Source organism: Miscanthus floridulus, chromosome 18, assembly GCF_019320115.1.
Source record: "Miscanthus floridulus cultivar M001 chromosome 18, ASM1932011v1, whole genome shotgun sequence".
In the NCBI taxonomy this organism is placed as follows: domain Eukaryota; kingdom Viridiplantae; phylum Streptophyta; class Magnoliopsida; order Poales; family Poaceae; genus Miscanthus; species Miscanthus floridulus.
The window spans coordinates 22283497-22302268 of record NC_089597.1 but is presented as its reverse complement, the minus strand read 5'-3'; the positions used below and the strand labels follow the sequence as shown (position 1 = coordinate 22302268).

At 48.3% G+C, this 18772-nt stretch overlaps 2 protein-coding genes across 2 annotated transcripts; one reads left to right on the top strand and one right to left on the bottom strand.

Moving 5' to 3' along the window:
• The first annotated feature begins 4745 nt into the window (after nucleotides 1-4745).
• On the top strand, nucleotides 4746-6767 carry LOC136519606 (anthocyanidin 3-O-glucosyltransferase 6-like). The gene has a single exon (XM_066512996.1). The coding sequence runs from the start codon at nucleotides 4802-4804 to the stop codon at nucleotides 6317-6319; it is 1518 nt and encodes a 505-aa protein (XP_066369093.1). The 5' UTR covers nucleotides 4746-4801; the 3' UTR covers nucleotides 6320-6767.
• A 1980-nt stretch (nucleotides 6768-8747) lies between these two features.
• LOC136519604 (peroxisomal acyl-coenzyme A oxidase 1-like) lies at nucleotides 8748-14319 on the bottom strand. The gene is made up of 14 exons (XM_066512992.1): nucleotides 13965-14319; nucleotides 13039-13147; nucleotides 12868-12929; nucleotides 12342-12551; nucleotides 12109-12196; nucleotides 11868-12030; nucleotides 11571-11769; nucleotides 10775-10972; nucleotides 10288-10419; nucleotides 9982-10102; nucleotides 9747-9857; nucleotides 9576-9645; nucleotides 9277-9460; nucleotides 8748-9183 (listed from the first exon to the last, which is right to left on the bottom strand). Exons 1-14 carry the CDS (start codon nucleotides 14109-14111, stop codon nucleotides 8974-8976), a joined length of 2004 nt encoding a protein of 667 aa, XP_066369089.1. The 5' UTR covers nucleotides 14112-14319; the 3' UTR covers nucleotides 8748-8973.
• Nucleotides 14320-18772: the final 4453 nt, after the last annotated feature.

Below are 18772 nucleotides of genomic sequence, written 5' to 3'. Positions count from 1 at the left end.
ATCAGCACTAACGGACCTGCCCTAAGGACGAAAACAGTCGAAAAACTTCTAAATTGTTTTCTACTTTTACATTTGAAATACGAAAACAAAAGCGAAAACGGTAAAACCGAACACGAAAACGAACACGAACTTACGAATTATCGAGAATTTCGAAAACAAACCAATTCGAGCGGATTTATATCGAACACGGTCGATATACGAAAACCCAATACGGAATACTGACCCATAGACCAAGTGCATGACTAAGTGCATACATGATCAAGTTCAAGTGCATATAATAATTAACAAGTGTATATTATAGAAACATGAACTCGAACTGAGTCAGAATAATTTTATTAATCTTTTTAGAATAAATGTAGTATTTTATTTTAAAGATTTATTCAGATTTTTCTTTTGAGTAAAAAAGATTTATTCGGCTGATGCAAAAACTATCAAATGATTGACTTTGCAGGTGGGGGTTAAACCGATGAGTTTGATGGGCTATGGCCCAGGTGGGCTTTCGTGTAGATGCTGCTGGTTTCCTGACATTTAGCACCATCTCGTGAGGTGAAGAGAGATGAAGCTGGACGCCGTCTATAAGAGAGGGCAGCTGGCCACCAGTAGAAAGAACGCAGCTGCGTGGTGAACAACCTGTAATTGGGCTGTATGACCTGTGCAGTTGGCAAAATTCGGTTTAAACCGAATTTTCAATTTGGAATATTTTAAATTAAAAGTAGAAAAGTAGAAAACGGTCGAAAAATGTCTAAACCGTTTTCTACTTTTACATTTGAAATACGAAACATCTGAAATGCGAAAGCGAAAACGATAAAGTCGGACAAGAAAATACGGATTCGATCGGATTAAATATAGAAAACGATGTGGTTCGGTTCGGGATATTTCCGTTCCGTTTTCATCCTTACATGCCCCTTGGCTTGCGAGTCCACCAGCCAAGACCTTCTTGGCACGCACCGCCCAGCCGCCCACGCCGCCGGCCGTTTGCCACCACCGCTGCAACTATATACCACATACCCCGAGCTGAGGAGGACGAGGTGACTGGTGACTGGTGAGGGTCTCCCTGCGCCCGCGCTGCGAGTCGCTAAACGCGCGGTGTGGGGCGGTGCACCGCCTAGAGCACCTGACGGCCGACTTACCGATCCGTCTGCGGGCGGGCCGGCTCCTTCGGGCGACTGACACCTCTTGCCATCGATCTGCCTTCTGACGAGCAGGCCATGGAGATCGTTGTCCTCACCACTGGGTCACCAGGTGCTCAGTTATTCAATTTCTCTTCTCACGATGATGCGTGCTCAACTGAGTATTCAGTTGCTGCAAATTGCAACGCTGCATATAGGATCTCTTGGGGTTTGAGTTCTTATCCTAGTCATGTGCGTGGTGCACCAGAGCCGGCAAGTTGTTGGGAACATTTAAACATATGCGTATAGCCATTTCAACATGTGCAACATTTCGGTATACTTTTGCAACATCGATATAAAACATTTACAGTATACCTCTGAAACACTTAAAGTATACGATTGCAACGTGTGTTTTCAGAGGCTGTTTGGTTGCACGCCAACGTCCGCCACGCCACACATGCGGCTGCCACCAACCGTTGGCCAGTGTTTGGTTGCACGCAAATGATGGCAGCCACATGTTTCTCCAGTTCATTTTCTCGCCACGGTTGAGGCGGCCAAATACTTCGCCAAAGGCTTGGGCAGTGCCACAACAGATGTGGCAGCCTTTGGCCGGGGACCAAACAGTCCGTCAATGCAACATCTACTTGTTGCTTAGACGAATAAAGGCTCGTTGGCATGCAGAGAGCTCGATGCCGGCGCGGAGTGGGGGGTGTAGTGCCCGCGGCGAGTGACCCCGCGCTGGAGAAGTCCGCGGCGGGCGGGCGGGTGTGGTGCCCACGGCGTGGCGCCCCTGCGCTAGAGAAAGACCGCGGCTGAGAGGGTGCGGTGCCCACGACGCGGCGCCCCTGTGCAGTGCCCGCGGCGGGTGAGCGCAGTAGATGCAGGCATCGTGGGCGGGACATGAGCGTCGCAGGCGCGCATGGGAGCGAGCGTTGCTGGAGCGGACAGGAACACGGCGCTGACTGGTAAGCGCGGCGTTCGGACGGACGGACGTTCCGATGAGAGCATCGATTGTTGAAAGCATTATGTGCAAATAATGCTTCAATAGTTTTTTTTATCGGAATGCTCCAACGATTTTGTACAGTAGCATTGGTTGCCGTGTAGTGATATCACGAATAGATGTTACTGTTTATTATGCCCCTTGCTACTGACACATCAGATATTATCACAGTAATTTTTTCTGAAAAAATAGTTATATCATTTACTTAAAAAAAATAACAGTTATATCATCAGGAGTTCATGAAAGTTTGTTATGCCTCGAAAAGTTTGTAACGGTTCGATTCCACCGCCGCAAGGGAAGAAGGAAAAATGAGTTAGAAAAGACTCCGGCTAAAGTGGCCTTCATGGTCCTCTAGAGCTGACCTTTGTTGGGTCGCTCGCAGCCCCCTCAACGGAGAGTAGGACTCGATGGAGTCCGAACTTCAGTAAAACAAATACCGTGTCTCGATCTCTCTCTATTTGTGATCTTTGTGTGTTGTTTGAGTTTGTCTGCAGGTTACCAATAGTGGTCTGGACCTTGGTTTGAAAAGAGAAATCAATCGGAGCAAGTTGAGAGCTGGCTAGGCAAACCCGTGAATACCGGACGTGTCTGGTATTTGGTCCCTGCTCTGAATTTGTATACTTACTGCTCTAACTTGTTTGTTGCAGGGTTGTACCTTCCAGACTTATTCTATATATCTTGTGTACTATGTTGGCTAACTCGTGAGGGGTTTACTTCTCTGATTTGGAATTTCTGAGTCATCGAAAATTGCTATACTAATCGTTTCTGCATATGAAGTGCTGAATTTTTAGAAACGCCTATTTAATCTCCCACTAGGCGGCATCGTCGATCCTTTCACTGGGACCGACCCTGTGCGCGCGGAGTCGTCGAACCTTCCCTGGCGCACCGCTGGAGACGAAAGGCCGCGTCTCCCCCGCTCGGACTAGAGTTCCCCGCCGGCGAGGTGGCCGAAGGGTGCTCACCCGCGCCGTCGACCCGGGGCATCGTGCTCCTCGACTACTGTCTCTTGTCACAACTCACCAAAATGGAAGGCCTTTTGTTTTTTTTATTTGATTGTAGTTGTCCTCTCCTATCATGTGATTTATTCCCAGAGGCAATTATGATGATCAATTATTTGCAACACATGCAGAGACCTTTCCTGATGACACGTTCCTTTTAGGATACATCTCAGGCCTATGATGTACTTAATGCAAACCATGCTATTTTGTATATACCTACAATTTTCATATTCAACATCGTTACACCTGCCTTGATTGTAGGCTTAGTAAATGGTATGACTCATCAAATGGCAAAAAAAAATCCATGTAGTTGTGCTGGTCACTGGGTTTCATCTTCGACCTGTCTTCCCTATTTTTGTCCACAAGCAGGTGTGATTCCTCTGAATGTATTACTAACCGGCACGCCTACTGCGCTGTCAATGATGATGATTATTTAAGACCTTTCATGTACTCACATTTTTTACATGATACCTCCCAAGGTACGCACAATTATTAACCAAGGCCTATATCCCCCTCAATGTTTTTACACATCAAAAGACATTTCCCGCTAATATGTTCCTTTTAAGTTATGATTTCAGTGTTACGACATATTTAATATGCAAACCATGTTATTTTTTCTATACCTGAAAAATTCATATTCAACACCCTTAGATCTAGCTTGCCTCAATTTTTATCCATCTCTTATCACCTCGACGAAGGCTAAATTTGCTGCTGCATGTGAACACGCTAAATCCATTACGCTTACAGCTTTAGGTACCTAACCATGGTAGTACATGACTATATGCCCTTACAACATTGTACACAAGGAGTAAGATCATTGCCAAAATCGTTTCTTCATATCCATCGCTCATATCGCTGCACATAACCAGGCGATTCCCGTTGCGCAGCCGCGTCGTGGGGGTCTCCCGTTGGTGTGGGCGATGCACCGCCGGGAATGCCGGACTGCTTGTTTCGGATTCCTAACCACCAATGCTCTGCTCCATTGCAACAGCCTCCGGTCGCACCAGTGACAGGCCGATCCGCCTGTTCGGACGAAGCGTTGGACTCCATTGGTACTGCGGCGAAGGATCGAATGCGTGCGAGCAGAGGATCATGGGAACATGTGAGGCAGCGGCAATGTGCATCATGGAGAGGCACAAAGCTACATACAAGAGAATAAAATAGTGGGTTACTTTTATTACGGGTGGTATTTTAGCCTGCATTAGTTAGGGGGTCTTATTTATCTACGTTAGCGATTCTACGAAAAAAAAAAGGTGGAGAGAAATTTTATATCTTTAATACAGTATTAGATATAGATATAGATAGATAGATAAAGATAAAGATAAAGAAGATAGGTCAAAAACGTGTTTTTGATATATTTCGTGTGTCGTTCTTTGCATGCAACGTCAAAAGAACTTAGTCCTCAGTTAAAAAAAAAAAGAAAAGAAAAGAAAGAACGTAGCCCTCAACAAGCGTGCATTAAGCCTCCGGCGTCCGGCGCCGCAAAGCGCGCCAACCCTTACCTACATGGCGTACCTACCTGGGTGGTATTTTTCATTGGTGGGTAGGATACGTGGACAATGTGACACCACGTGTCCTCCCGGAGTCCATTATAAAAGACTGGCCTGGGCTCAAGTCGGCATCCGCTGAAGTCATAATCATCATATCATACTTAATTACTATAAACAGAACTCACAAGTACGTCACAACTCACAATGGCATACCCTACTGTCGTGCTCATCCCATTATGCGTTCCAGGCCACCTCACATCCATGCTCGAAGCCGGCAAGCGGCTGCTCGGCAGAAGCCGCTGCCCCATGTCGCTCACCGTGCTCGTCACGCAGATGACCATGTCCGCCAACATGATGTCCGACGTCGCCGACATCATCCGGCGGGAAGCAGACTCCGGCTTCGACATCCGCTTCGTCCACCTCCCCGCCGTGGAGCTCCCCACCGCTGAGCACGGCGGTCTCGAGGATTTCATGGTGCGCTTCATACAGCTCCACGGGACATACGTCAAGGAAGCCGTCTCCGGCATGTCGTCCCCGGTAGCCGCGGTGGTGATGGACTACTTCTGCACCACCCTGTTCGATGTCACGCGCGAGCTCGCACTGCCGGTGTACGCCTACTTGACGTCCGGCGCGTCGATGCTCGCGCTCCTGCTGCGGTTGCCGGCGCTGGATGAGGAGATCTCAGGAGATTTTGAGGCGATGGAAGGAGCAGTTGATCTTCCCGGGATGCCGCCGGTGCCGGCTCGTCTCATGCCAACTCCCATAATGACGAAAGGTCCAAACTTCGCGTGGCTCGTGTACCACGGCAACCGCTTCATGGAGGCCGCTGGCATCATCGTCAACACGGTGGCCGAGCTGGAGCCGTCCATCCTTGCAGCCATCGCCGATGGTCTCTGCGTGCCCGGACGCCGCGCTCCGACCGTCTACCCGATCGGCCCCGTCGTGCCTGTCAAGCCGCCCGGCGACGGCGAGCAGCCACCGCTACACGAGTGCGTGAGGTGGCTCGACGCACAGCCACCAGCATCCGTCGTGCTGCTCTGCTTTGGGAGCATGGGCGGTAGCTTCCCCTCGCCTCAGGTCCGGGAGATCGCCGACGCCCTCGAGCACAGCGGGCACCGCTTCCTGTGGGTACTCCGTGGCCCGATACCCGCCGACTCCAAGTACCCAACGGATGCCAACCTCGACGAGCTGCTCCCAGAAGGGTTCTTGGAGAGGACGAAGGACAGGGGTCTCTTGTGGCCCAAGTGGGCGCCGCAGAAGGACATCCTCGCCAACCCTGCCGTCGGCGGCTTTGTGACCCACTGCGGGTGGAACTCGATCCTCGAGAGCCTTTGGCACGGCGTGCCACTGGTGCCGTGGCCGCTGTACGCGGAGCAGCACCTGAACGCGTTCGAGCTCGTGTCCGTGATGGGCGTCGCCGTGGCCATGCAAGTGGACAGGAAGCGCGACAACTTCGTCGAGGCAGCGGAGCTGGAGCGCGTGGTCCGGAGCCTGATTGGCGGGTCGTCGGAGGAGGGGAGGAAGGCGCGAGAGAAGGCCACGGAGGCGAAACACCTATGCCGGAAAGCCGTGGCCGACGGCGGGTCCTCGGAAGTGTCGCTGCAACAACTAGCGCGTGAGATTGGAGAGCACAGAGAATACCAAGGAAGAACAGAAGCAACGCCGCTTCCTCAACATGTTCACTACCCCGCTGCCACCCTTGGCGCTGCCAGCCATGGGTGACCTCCGATCCTGAATGATGATGCAGGCCATGCGGTTTGACTGTCACCAGGTTTGAACATGTCGTCAATCTGGCTAATGTTAGTCATGAGTGGTTCCAAATAAAAGGGGAGTCGTAGGGTGGTTCTTTAGTAGGAGGCATTTGGCTGAGAGAGGTGTGTAACCGGCATTCAGTGTTCAAAATAAAACACTTACTGCCGAGTAGTGTCACCGTTGTACTCATCCAGTCCAAGCTCCAAGGTCAATGAACCCAGGCTGCAACATGCTTGTTGTATCCATGTTTAACGATGAATGAGAACAATTGTATTGTGTTAAACTGGAATGTGAGAGGGCTAATGCAGTGAACCGTAGACAAGTAGTCTGTCAGAGACATGATCAGAGATCACAGAGTGACTCTAGTGTGGTTGCAAGAGACCAAACTGGCAGTGATGAACGACAACAATATTTCAGAGACCCTGGGAACACAATTTGTTGGAGCGTATGCTGCACTACCAGCCACAAATGCTAGGGGAGGGGGTGCACATTGCTTGTTGACTTGATCACTTCCTCTTACAAGATGTACAAGTTGGACAAAGTTCAGTTACTGCGACAATTGGAAACAGAGCTGATAACTCACAATGGAGCTTCACTGGTGTGTACGGACCCCAAGGTGATGCTGAGAAATTACAGTTCATCGGTGAAATTAGACATTTGCAGCAGCGGGTGTTACTTACCACAATGGCTCATCCTGGGGGGCTTTAACCAATGCTCTGCACCATTGCAACAGCCTCCGGTGGCACCCAGCGCCAGTCCGATCCGCCTGTTCGGACGACGCGCTGGACCTCCAGGACCAGGAGCGGATGACCACGGGAAAATCGACCCGCACACGGCTGGAAACTGTTCTGGTTCAGTGGCCGCCGGTCCGTTTTCCATCACGTAGAGAACTTGTTCGCCATCACGCCGTGCGTGTGGGCCGGCTCCTGCGGGCGGCTGACACCTGTTGCCATCGATCTGCCTTCTCACGATGACGAATTGATGGTGCGTGCTCAACTGAGTTTTCAGCTGCTGCAAATTGCAACGCTGCATGAAGTACCTCTTGGGTTTGGGGCTCTTATCCTAGTCATGTGCGTGGTGCACCAGAACCGGCAAGTTTTTGAGAAAAAGTGATTTACCTTTTTTATTTGTCAGGGAGTTGGGACTAATCTGAAACCAGCTATAGATAAGCAGAGGTAGATCCGTAGATATTAAGGTTTACTCATCAGTTCAAAAATTCAGTTGTACCGATACTTTGATCAGACCAGCAATTTCAATTTCTTCCACCTGTCAACCAATAAATATGTATTGTTTCCGAGTGTCTTACTTTGAGCTGTTGCAACACCAGTGCACGCTGCTTAGTGCCTAACTTCTAGGTTTTTCCTTGTTCCCTAATCCCTTGTGAATTCAAGCGGCTTTGAAGTTGCGGCACCCAAATGCTGATGGACCATACAGGAATATGAGATCAGAAAGCTTCCGAATTGGCTGCTTGGGATACAATCGGATGTACTTTCTTTTGTTCTGGTAGCTTGAGTGTTATGGCAAGTGGAGCCGGCCTAGGGGCCTACGTGGTACTTTAGCGCGTGAACAGTACCGCATGAGCAGTAACAGATCCGATTATATTAGATTGATTATGATTAGTTAGAAAAGGAATAAGATAGATTGATTCGGTTAATATATTACTTAGGGGTCAAGTACGTTGTCTTTATAAAAGGGACCAATCATGTATCAGTTAGAGTTAAGAAGAAATCTTAAGATAGTCTCGAGGAAGGGTGGCTATCCGGGGTCTCTCTGCTAATCCATCTATCCGTAGCCTTTTTATAACATTGAGAAAACCTAGTAACCCTCAGTAGGGGTGTGTCCCTCTTGTTTTCCTCGAAAAAAACCCCCCCAGTAATCCGTCCTGGTTCTGATAGTATGTTTGATTCGTTCTGCTGAAGTGCTGACCGTAAGCAGTTTGAATTGACCTTTGTTTCAGAACTATACATTGTTGAAATTGAAAGAATTATGTGCAAATAATGCTTGAACGATTTTGTACACTAACATTGGTTGTAGTTGCCACCTTAATCTGTCTAGTGATATCACGAATAGATATTACTGCCTACTGTTTACTATGCCTCCTTGCTCCTGACGCATCAGATATTACAGTAAATGTCTTCAGCTTTTAGACATGACCTGAAAATTACAGTTACTCTTATTACCCTGTTCTGCTGCACTACTTAAGCAGTACTTTTCAGCGAACGAACAGTGCCTTTTGTTTTATGTGTTTGGAAACTGGCTTTCATTTTGGGCATTAGGCAAATCAAGCCATTGTTTCCTGATATATTTTTAGCAAATAAATGAACTTCAACTCACCATACATGCACTCGTACATATTCATTCTACTGCTTGCACTTGCACTGCGTAGTACGTACAACACTTGAGCAACAGCAGAGAGATGCTCAACCTCTCGCTCTTTCTTTATTAATTGAACGTGCTTCTTATATGATCCTCACCGCAGAATACATTTATATTTATCTACCTCTTCCTTGGCTTCAACAGGAATCGTTAGTAGTTTATTTCACTTTTCATTCGGAGTGGGGATCACCGTGTCAGATTCTGAGAAGGCGACCACCACGGAGAATTTCAGGGGGTAGCCAAACAGATCAGAGCCTGGAGAGCTTGAGCTGCTGCTTGAGCAAGGGGCGGAGGTACTCATGGTACCCCTCAGGCACCACCGTCTCATTCAAAGGGTCCTTCCATGCCTCCTCGTACAGTGCCGGGTACACATTCCCGTCATACCGCCCCAGCACCGACCCCAGGTAGTGGTCTGTGTAGTTGAACGCATCCACCAGCGCAACAGCATTTGGACGCACCTGTCGCAGATCATGTCCAGCACCAACTTACACTTCATATCATACAGCAATACTGCTACTAGAAGACAAACAAACACCAGCAATCCAGCATACCTGTGCGTAAAGCTTGCCAAGCTGCTCATTTGCCAACGCTCCCTGCTTCGGTGTGATGCACCCAGTTGCCAGGAAGTCACCCAGGTGCTTGTGAAGAATGTAGAGGGCATAAACATTGCAAAGGTTCTGGAGCTGTTCCTTCACTCCATGTCCAGGAATGTCCTGCTGTACCTTTGCAATGAACCTAGCAGTATAACACAAGAAGAATAACGGATGAATCATCTTTATTTAAAAAAGAAGAGAGACTGGAAGGTAAGGAACAGCGCGCGCTTCATAAACAACGTTGAATTAATACTCACTTGGTTACAATGATTAACTGGATGTGAGCTACTGCAGCCTCTAGCAAATCTGGGGACCGCTCAGAGAAACCTGCAAGGCATGCGATCATCATTAGTACAGTAATTCCAATTTAGCAACTACAATTTGGAAAACGAAAACAGAATGTGGTATTGGCTGGTTATAAATACTACCTTCTTCTTGGCTTGCTGCTTGGCCTATGTTCTGGGCACAGTTTACTGCCATCCTGAGAGCCCTGGCTTCAAATGCCTCTTGTATGGCAACAGGGTTAAGCCAGTCTTCGGCTGTTGAGTCACCAAACATGAATAATTACCATCATCAATACAGGCATTATCCTCAAGAGGCCTGGAACAAATATCAAATATAACTGAGAACGAGATAATATAATGAGCCAGCCTAAATAAGTACCTGTGTTAACAGCACATTTGCATTGCATCAGATATTGTACATTGCCCATGTAAGCCATTGTACCAACAGGTTGTTTTCCAGATGCTAATTGGGATACAGTCTTCATTAGAATCCTTGCAACCTGCAGGTACCCCCAAATGTTGCCTATCACTATACCATTGTCCAAAATGGAGTAGAGGAAAAGCAAAAACAGCTTGTCTTTTTCTTTAACTAATGTGGAACACAATCTGTCATGCCACACATACTCAACCAGTAACAGTAGCCAAAACTATGATTATTGGCTAGTATCATCAGAAACGTACAAACCTGCAAAAGCAGAACAATATTGTCCCCTTCATAAGTGCAAGCAGGAACATAGACAGCAAACAACTCAGGAAGCCCACAGCTGTTCAAGTAACCATGTCCACCACAGAGCTTTCTGCATTCTTCAATGGCATCCTGCACAAAAGACAGGAATCACCATAAGAACAATGCATTGCCAAAAGTCCTCCATTATGACTAAACCATCAGAACATGCATATGGCTTGATAATCAGACCAGAATTTACTCCATTAAGAAATGGAGTTGAGCTTCAGGAAAAGATTAAGGTCAACATAAAATTCGCATCTAGTGACAGTCTGGGTAAATGGCCCAAGTTTATGAACTACAAATACCTATGAAAGATGAAGTGATGAAAGCAATATTTGCCCATTTAATAGTGTGAAGACTTCTACAAACCACTTAGCCAAAGAGAGCAAATCAAAATACCCCCCATCAAGTACAACCTGTAAAAATAAGAATTAATTATACGTACAGCTGTTGCAGATGTTGTCACGGCCTTCAAACCAGCGGTACAGGCATGGGTTTCTTGCAGTGTTGAGTAGTCTTTAGCTACCAGTTTCTGAGTGACATCCATGTATAGCCACTTGAGCCAGTCACCCACGAATCTAAATGCATATGCTGAAGCCAGCAATGGAAAGAGTCTGCTTTGTTGAGTCTTGTAATCAAGGACCTGTAACCAGTTTGAATACGTTATCCACCTTTTGTTGGTAACCAAAAGATGCAGAAATTATCCATGTTAAGCACAGGCAGTAACACTGGGCAGTTGATTCAAAAAATGGTTATCGCACAGCCATTCACAAGTATATAAATAAATGACAAAAATTGTATCATGAATGCTTCACAGGCATGTTATTTTTTTATGAAGAATCCGCAGCATATACTGAACAACTACAGAGTCAACATAACTTTGGAAACCTTAAGAGGCCCTATGGATAGTTTATCCACAAAGTTGCAACATAAAAGTGAAAACCAATCAGCAACAGCTGAGTTGCTTATTGTTACGATACTGCTAGTGGTATTTGAATTAACTATGAGCATATCTATAATGATATGGTGTCAACAGTCAGCAATTTATTACTAGCAACCAGATATTGGTGTCAGATTGCTTTGATGCCTGCCTGGTGCATATATCACATTTATTATTTATTTTCCATTTCCACTGGTCCAGTTGAGTTGAGCAGAGTAGCGTATTCGAGAACATATTAAGATTAATAGAGAAGATGAATAGATGGCAATACAAAAGGCTCAGTATTAGAAATTTAGAATACCTTAGTCTCAGGGCCACCATCTTGAGAGCCAAACTGCTTTCGGATGGCGCTGTATCGTACAGCAATGCAAACAGCACGGGACAAAGCCTTAGAAGCATCCGCGACTATTGTTTGACGAACAAAAACCATTGTCCCATAAAGCAGCTGCTTTGGGACATCTGAATTAACATATTTCCCCTCCCTAGTAACTTGTGAAAGCCTAGAAAGGAAAGGAAACAAGTTTGAATATGGTTAGGCTGCAAAAAAGAAAGAACAGATAAAGTGCTGTAGTAAAATATAATAGCCAAATGGACGAACCTCATCAACATTTGATCCCTTGGTATGCGCACATGGTCAAATCGCAGAACACCATTGTCCATACTGTTATATGCACCGCTACCAAATTTTCCACCAATATCACCCAGGGTAACACCAGGAAGCGGGGAGTGATCCTCTAAGCTTCGCAGTTGCACAATGAAACCTGGGACAAGGACATGTATGAGCAACAAAGGAGACTAGGAGAACACTTAAATGTCACCTAAACACAAAACACTCTTACCATGTATACCATAGTCCTTTCCTTCAGTTATCAGCCGAGCATACACAACTGCATGGGTGGAAGCTTTCCCCAAGCCACCAGGCCACCACTGCCGACATGAAGATAGATGTAACAAATTGTGGACAAGATCTTAAACAAGACACAAATGGCTAAAGTAACATAAAAAAGGGAAAGGAAAAATAATAGTTTTTTTAATAAATCAATATGGAGGCAGTTGATCCACAGGACTTTACTTTGCTGGAGGTCAGAGTTGGACTGTGGATGACAAACTCATCAGTCTTTGGATCAAATGTAGCAGTTGTTTCAAGGCCCTGAACGTTTGAGCCGTGACCAAGTTCAGTCTGAGCATAGCACCCAATTATTTGGAACTTGTAAGCCATAGGCAACCACTTCTTCTGCTGCTCCTCAGTACCTTGACCTTTTATAGCAGGAACAAACATGCCCTGCAGGATGGCATTGTTTTTGTTAACTTGTAAGTGAAAAAATATACATGAAGCTTATACAAAAACTATCTGTTATTCAATGGCAGGAGTCTTTTTTTTTGTTTCTTATTAAATGAAAGGCCCTGATTTTTACAGAAACCCAAGAACAATATGCTGAGCATCCAGCAGCACTAATTTTTACAGAAACCCAAGAACGATATGCTGAGCATCCAGAAGCATTAACTCCAGAAGACATCAGCACACAGCATGGACAACAAAGGATTCGTCGTGGTATGATAAGTATGTATACTGATGCGATAAAAGTTGATAGTCATACCCAATGCAGATCAACATAACCAGGCTGATCTACGTATAGCCTCAGCATACCTGCTTCCTCCTCTGTCAATCCACAGCAATATAACACAGTAGAGCATCAGTTAAACTGTTGTATGTAGAAAAATGGCTCGATAGTTCTTTGGTTGGTATTGGAATCTGCACGACTTGGTACCTGTAAGACGTAGTTCGACAATACGCTTCCATGCGTGGGCTGCCTTTCTTAGAGTGTCCTTAAACAAGTCCTTCCTGGAGAGCATGGTCCTGTTATCCTTGCGGAAGACCTATGTATTAAGCAGGTGGAATTGTAAGTGGACTTCTCCGAAAGGGAATTTAACTACTGTAACCTGATGCAATATCTTGTCTTGATAACCAAAGGTTGGGTGTTTATTTGGTTCAGTGTTAGCATTTACATTAAAAACAACCTTTAGGAACTAGGAACAAAGGAAACAGAAAGAATGACGGTTACAATCTTACTGTTGCTTTTTTTTTAACAGAAAACAGCAATATTACAATTTCTCACAAGGATAAGACTAAGAGTATCCAGTTCAAAACCGGAAAGCAATCATGTACTATGTATGCTAGAATAAGTCAACACGTAGTTACTGTTTATATAAGACAAGTTTATCGGTTTGAGTCAGCATTGAGGTTATAGGGAAACATTGAGAAAATTGGTAGTCAGCAGTGGAGCTAAGAATATTCTAAATCCGAATAATTTAAGGAAAGGTGGAGAGGTGAAACGGTCGAAGCTGAATTGAGCTGGTAAACTATGGTTTGCGAAATCCGTTGACTTGCTAGTTTTTCTGCCTTGCATAGAGACTACAGGAAATCAGATGCCAAAAGGTGTTGCTGCTTTATATGAAGAGAAGAAAAGGAGATTGGGATTAATCCGGGGGGAGCGGAAAAGGCAAAGCATGGATTATGTGGAAGTCAACTAGCGAATGAAGCTGAGAAGTTGGGGAAGGGCAGGTGAACAGCTAGACAGATGCAGCAAGCAAGCCATGGGAAGGGGAGGGGAGGCGCATTTGATTCTGATCTATGCGAAGGAGGTGGAATTGGGGATCGGGGGAGGAGAAGGGGATCAAGGAAGCAATCACTTACAGGGTCGGACGCGACGAGTCGGGCCATGCGGTCGCCGACTTCGACGGCGTGTCGCGAGCCAGCCCACGCAACCTTCATCTCCTCGACGTCGAAGAGCGCGGCGGCCCTCTCGGCCGCGAGGTGGTCCACCTCCGCCGCTGCGTCCATGGCGATCTCTGTCGAGGTCAAGACCCAAAGCTGAAGCTCTGCGATGCCTGGCGGGGAAAGACCTCAGACGGCCAGGCCTGCTCCAACTCCTCAACTACTCGTCCTCGTCGCCTCGCTCGATTTGGCTGCTTGATGGTAGGTGGGCGAGAAGCGCGATGTGGAAGACGGGGAACTACGACTACTGCTGCTCAGGTTTTCTGAAAACACCCATATCAATCAAGGTCGGCCATGTGGGGGTTGGTTTTCAGTTTTCACACATTTTTTTCGTTCGTTTTCTTTTTTCTGATGAATATAATAAATCAAAATGATGCCGTGTGCGTCTGCCTGTCTCAGGTTTGGTAGTTGGCCGATTTCCTCACCTTCCCTGCCGGTATTTTATTTTCCAAAATTTTCGTCTTTCTACACGCGTGCATTTGACCATGTGCACAATGGTCCCTATAATAACAGTTGCACGCATAATTACCAACTTGTGCAAGTAGTCGGTAGTATTTTTTTTTACCAAATTTAAAAGTTTTTAAAAAAATACCAATGAAAATATATAATGTGTTGATATAGTACTTTCTAAAGTCATATATGGTTGTCAACATTCCAACATTCTAAGTTTTAATTATAACTTTTCGGTGTTTTAGAATATGAATATTCGAAAACAAAAATAAATAGATTCGTATCGAAGAGCATTTTTTTCGCAACCGTGCCTAAAACGTTTTTCATTAAGAGAAAAGAAGAGTTACAACAAATAGTCTTAGTAAGTCAAGGCTTACTAAAACCAACACGATCCTTGTGAAACTAGTTTCGTAGGGATCACCGTCAACATTAAGCCATCCAAGCGGGGATCCTTGTGGAAAGGACATTTCAAGTTCTTCCAGCCTCGGAGCCGAGACAGTAAGCGGCTGGTGCCAGGGCTGGTGCAAGTGGAAAACTTTTAGGCTAGGTGTCCTAAGTTTCAGTGACAGAAATTTGACGTCCTGTATCCGTAGTTCTGAGAGCATGTCGGCTTGGAGCAGCATCTCTTCATCGAAAGCGTCAAGGCAAAGCTTCCTCATGCGCAGCTTCTGCAAACGCGGGCAGCTCGCCGACGACAAGAGGCGGGACAGAAGGTGAACATTGCCGGCTTCCATCCTGATCCATTCGAGCGAAAGATCCGCGAGTGATGTGAATTCCATGGCAGCGGGGAGCCGGAGCCTTGCGCCGCCTAATGCCAATCGCATGGCCTCCAACCTTACCGGGCTAGCAGGGAGCACATCAAGAAACACAACGGGCTCGTATTCGTCGTGGCCCGTTCGCTCCATAGATAAAATATGTCCAAAAATATGGCAGACGCATGTTCACGCTGAAAGACTTCACCCCGTGCTGAAAAGCCTACCAGATCCATCCTTGTATGGCATCCACGGACGCCGGCATCAGCCGTTCCAGGTAGCGCTCACCGTCAGGATCCCTGATGCCTCCCACTCCGTTGCGGAAAGCATCCACCGACGCCGGCGGCATGTCATCTTGGTACGGGTCATCAGGGTGAGGTGAGTGTGTGGTATACGAGATCGCCAGCCTCTCAATGGCGCAGCCGGATTGGGTACGCAGGGCAAGGGCGTCGTTAACGGAGGAGGAGACGTACCGCGTCAAGGCGGCGCGTTCTTCGACGTCGGTGGCTTCCCACACCGACCGAGAGATGAAACTGAGCGCGGGCACGCGCTTCCAGAGTCCGAGTCACCGCCGCGAGAGCGCGCTCGTGCGCACCGCGTCCCTCGCGTCGCCCAACAGCTCTAGGACGTGGAGGAGCACGTCGTCGTCGAGGCCGCTGATCCGGTCGACGACGTCACCGGCCGATGGGGTTAGCCTTGCTCGTTTCCTGTTTCGCGTCTCCTCCGCCGTCGAATCGTCCATGAATAACATGGCTCTCGGCTGGCGGCTAGGGCTCGCTCTTTCCGTAGATGCGGGGAACTAGTCAACTATATCGATGCACTACGTATCGTAGCGGCGAGTGCCTTGCAGAATATCCCTATATCTATATCTATGTCTATATTTATATCTAATATTAAAAAGGCAAAATTTCTTGCTGTCCTAAATTTTCGTCCAACTTAATCATAATCCATTCACCGACCACCACCGACCGACTCGGAAAGCCCCAGACACTGTTTTTCTCCCGTTTGGACATCCAAGCGCCTGATTTTTTCGTGTAAAAACTTTTCCGTCCGTGTCCTTTGCAGTTTTTTTGGTTTTTTTAGCGTTTGCCTTTTCCGCTTGTTCATATCTTTCGTTTATTCCGTAGATCAGCATGATCTGATTGATTATTCATGATTACCACTAGCATATCAATTGTAACGATCAATATTTCCCGCATCAACCTTTACACGGCCGACACACCGGAAGTGGTCACTACCGGAATCCTCAAATTTGTCGAGTGTTTTTATGTTTGCCGAGTGTATTCCCTCGGGCACTCGGCAAACAAGTTCTGTGCTGAGTGCTGTGCTAAAAACACTCGGCAAATATGGATTTTGCCGAGTGTCAAAAAAACACTCGGCAAAGAGGTGGTTTCCGAGTGTTAAAAAAACACTCGGCAAAGAAATAAAATCTTTTTTCTGGAAAAGAAGGAGAAGAAAAAAATGAAAAAAACTTTGCCGAGTGCTCAGATCTAGAACACTCGGCAAAAAAAGAGAAGAAAACAATGAAAAAAAAACCTTTGCCGAGTTCCTCATCTGGGACACTCGGCAAACAAAAAAAATATCCTACTTAACCCACCCCCGTCCCCATCGCCCCACCCCTTCTTCTTCCCCTCTCCTCCCGGCCCCCAGCGCCCCCTCTCCTCCCAACGGCGCCGCCTCCCTCCCCTCCTTCCCCTTCTTCTTCCCCGCCGGCCCCTCCCCTCCCGCTTCCCCGACGGCCCCTCCGCACCGGCGAGATCCAGCGGCCGGTGCTACCCCCTCCTTCCCTCCCCTCCTCCCGCCAGCAGCCCGCCCCTCCCCTCCTTCCCCTTCTTCTTCCCCGCCAGCGGCCGGCCCCTCCCCTCCCTCCCCTTCTTCTTCCCCGTCGGCGGCTGGCCCCTCCCCTCCCTCCCCTTCTTCTTCCCCGCCGGATCCAGCCCCTCCCCTCCCTCCCCTTCTTCTTCCCCGCCGGATCCGGCCCCTCCCCTCCTCCCTTCTTCCCCGCCCCTCCCTTCTTCCCCGGCTCCCCCCTCCCCTACCTTCTTCCCCGGCGCAACCTCCCCACTGGCGAGATCCGGCGGCTGGTGCCACCCCCTCCCTCCCTCCCCCAACATCGGTCTTGGGCTCGGTGCGAAGAGGCTCGCCGCGGTGGTTCGACGAGGCGGCGGCGTGGTGGTGCTGCTGCTCACTATCAGGCGTCCGCAACTCTGCATCGTGGTGAGCACGAAGCGGCGTCGAGGATGGAGGCTCCGCAGCGGCGGTTGCCAAGAGAGCTAGCTTCCGCTGTGCCGAGATGGGTTGAGCTCAGGGCTCCGCGGTCGCGCCATGGCTGCGTCGCTGCTGCGGTGACGAGGGATGCGGCGTGGTGCGGGCGGCGGCAGCAGGCGTGGATGGTGGCGGCGGCGTGGATGGTGGTCGCGGCAGCGGTGCTGGTGGTGCGGGCGTGGTGTCAGCGTGCCTTTTTTTATTTTTTTTGAAAAAAAAGTTTGCCGAGTGTTTTTGGGCACTCGGCAACGTCTTTGCCGAATGCCCGACAAAAAACACTCGGCAAACTAGCGTTTGCCAATAACAAGTTTACCGAGTGTCGTTTGCCAAGTGTAACACTCGGCAAACCATTTGCTGAGTGTTTTTGGGGCTTCGGCGAGTGCTCCTGGCACTCGGCAAAGCTCCTGTATCCGGTAGTGGGTCGAGGAGATGGCGGCGGTGCCGTCGTGTCAAAATCTCCCCTAAGAGCCAAGTCGGTGCTCCGGTGCCGTTGCCTTTCCCGCGGCTGGGCCACGATGCTGTCTTCGGATGGCTTCATCGACAGGCACTTCAACCTCACCCCAATCGCCACCGCGAAGTTCTTAGGCTTTGCTTCCTGCCGCGCTTGGTCGTCGCATCGATGGTGTATGCGAGGTCGCCAGAGCTCGGGAAGGGCGTCTTCATGCCACTAATGGCTGTCCTGCACAACAGTCGCAACGCCAAGCTACACTCCGTCACCCACATGTGCCATGGTGTCCTCCTCCTGCGCGTGACGGCCGCGAGGAAGTACTACCTCTACAACCCATCCGTGGGACAGATCACCGCGCTCCCCTACGGCCACAACTCTCTGCATCGCATGCCGCCTTACCATCGTCACCAACCGCGCAGAGGAGCCCATGGCGAGGTGAGCCCAGAGCTATGCTCTTTCCCTCTCTTTCGAGTTTGTGTGCGATGTTCAAGAAACGGTCGCCACCGTCTTCTTGTTCGTCGTGGAATGCCACCGACATCGCTTTTCGGCCACCAGCAACAGGCCGTAGAACTCGTGATGACGTTGCGGTGCTATAGAGCCCCTTTGCACGCACGCGAGGAGAACCACCGGTGAGAGATCGCTTTCTTGTTGTGCTGCATCCATGGCTGTGTTCTAGACTCGACGTCGCTAGTTAACAAGGAGATCGCCTGCCAGCCGGCGTTGGTTTGAGAGAATCCCCAGCTCTTTTCTATTTTTACACGAGAAAATGTCAGTCTCAGTGATTTATAGAGAAAGTCCCAAAACATCGTTTT

What these genes read in the sequence shown, in the direction of transcription:
- LOC136519606 (XM_066512996.1), top strand. Translation starts at nt 4,802, where the DNA reads ATGGCATACCCTACTGTCGTGCTCATCCCATTATGCGTTCCAGGCCAC.
- LOC136519604 (XM_066512992.1), bottom strand. Translation starts at nt 14,111, where the DNA reads ATGGACGCAGCGGCGGAGGTGGACCACCTCGCGGCCGAGAGGGCCGCC. An exon ending in TGTCGAACTACGTCTTACAG is followed by an intron (nt 12,930 to 13,038) that starts GTACCAAGTCGT and finishes GTGGATTGACAG; the next exon opens with AGGAGGAAGCAGGTATGCTG. An exon ending in CAGTTAATCATTGTAACCAA is followed by an intron (nt 9,461 to 9,575) that starts GTGAGTATTAAT and finishes TTATACTGCTAG; the next exon opens with GTTCATTGCAAAGGTACAGC.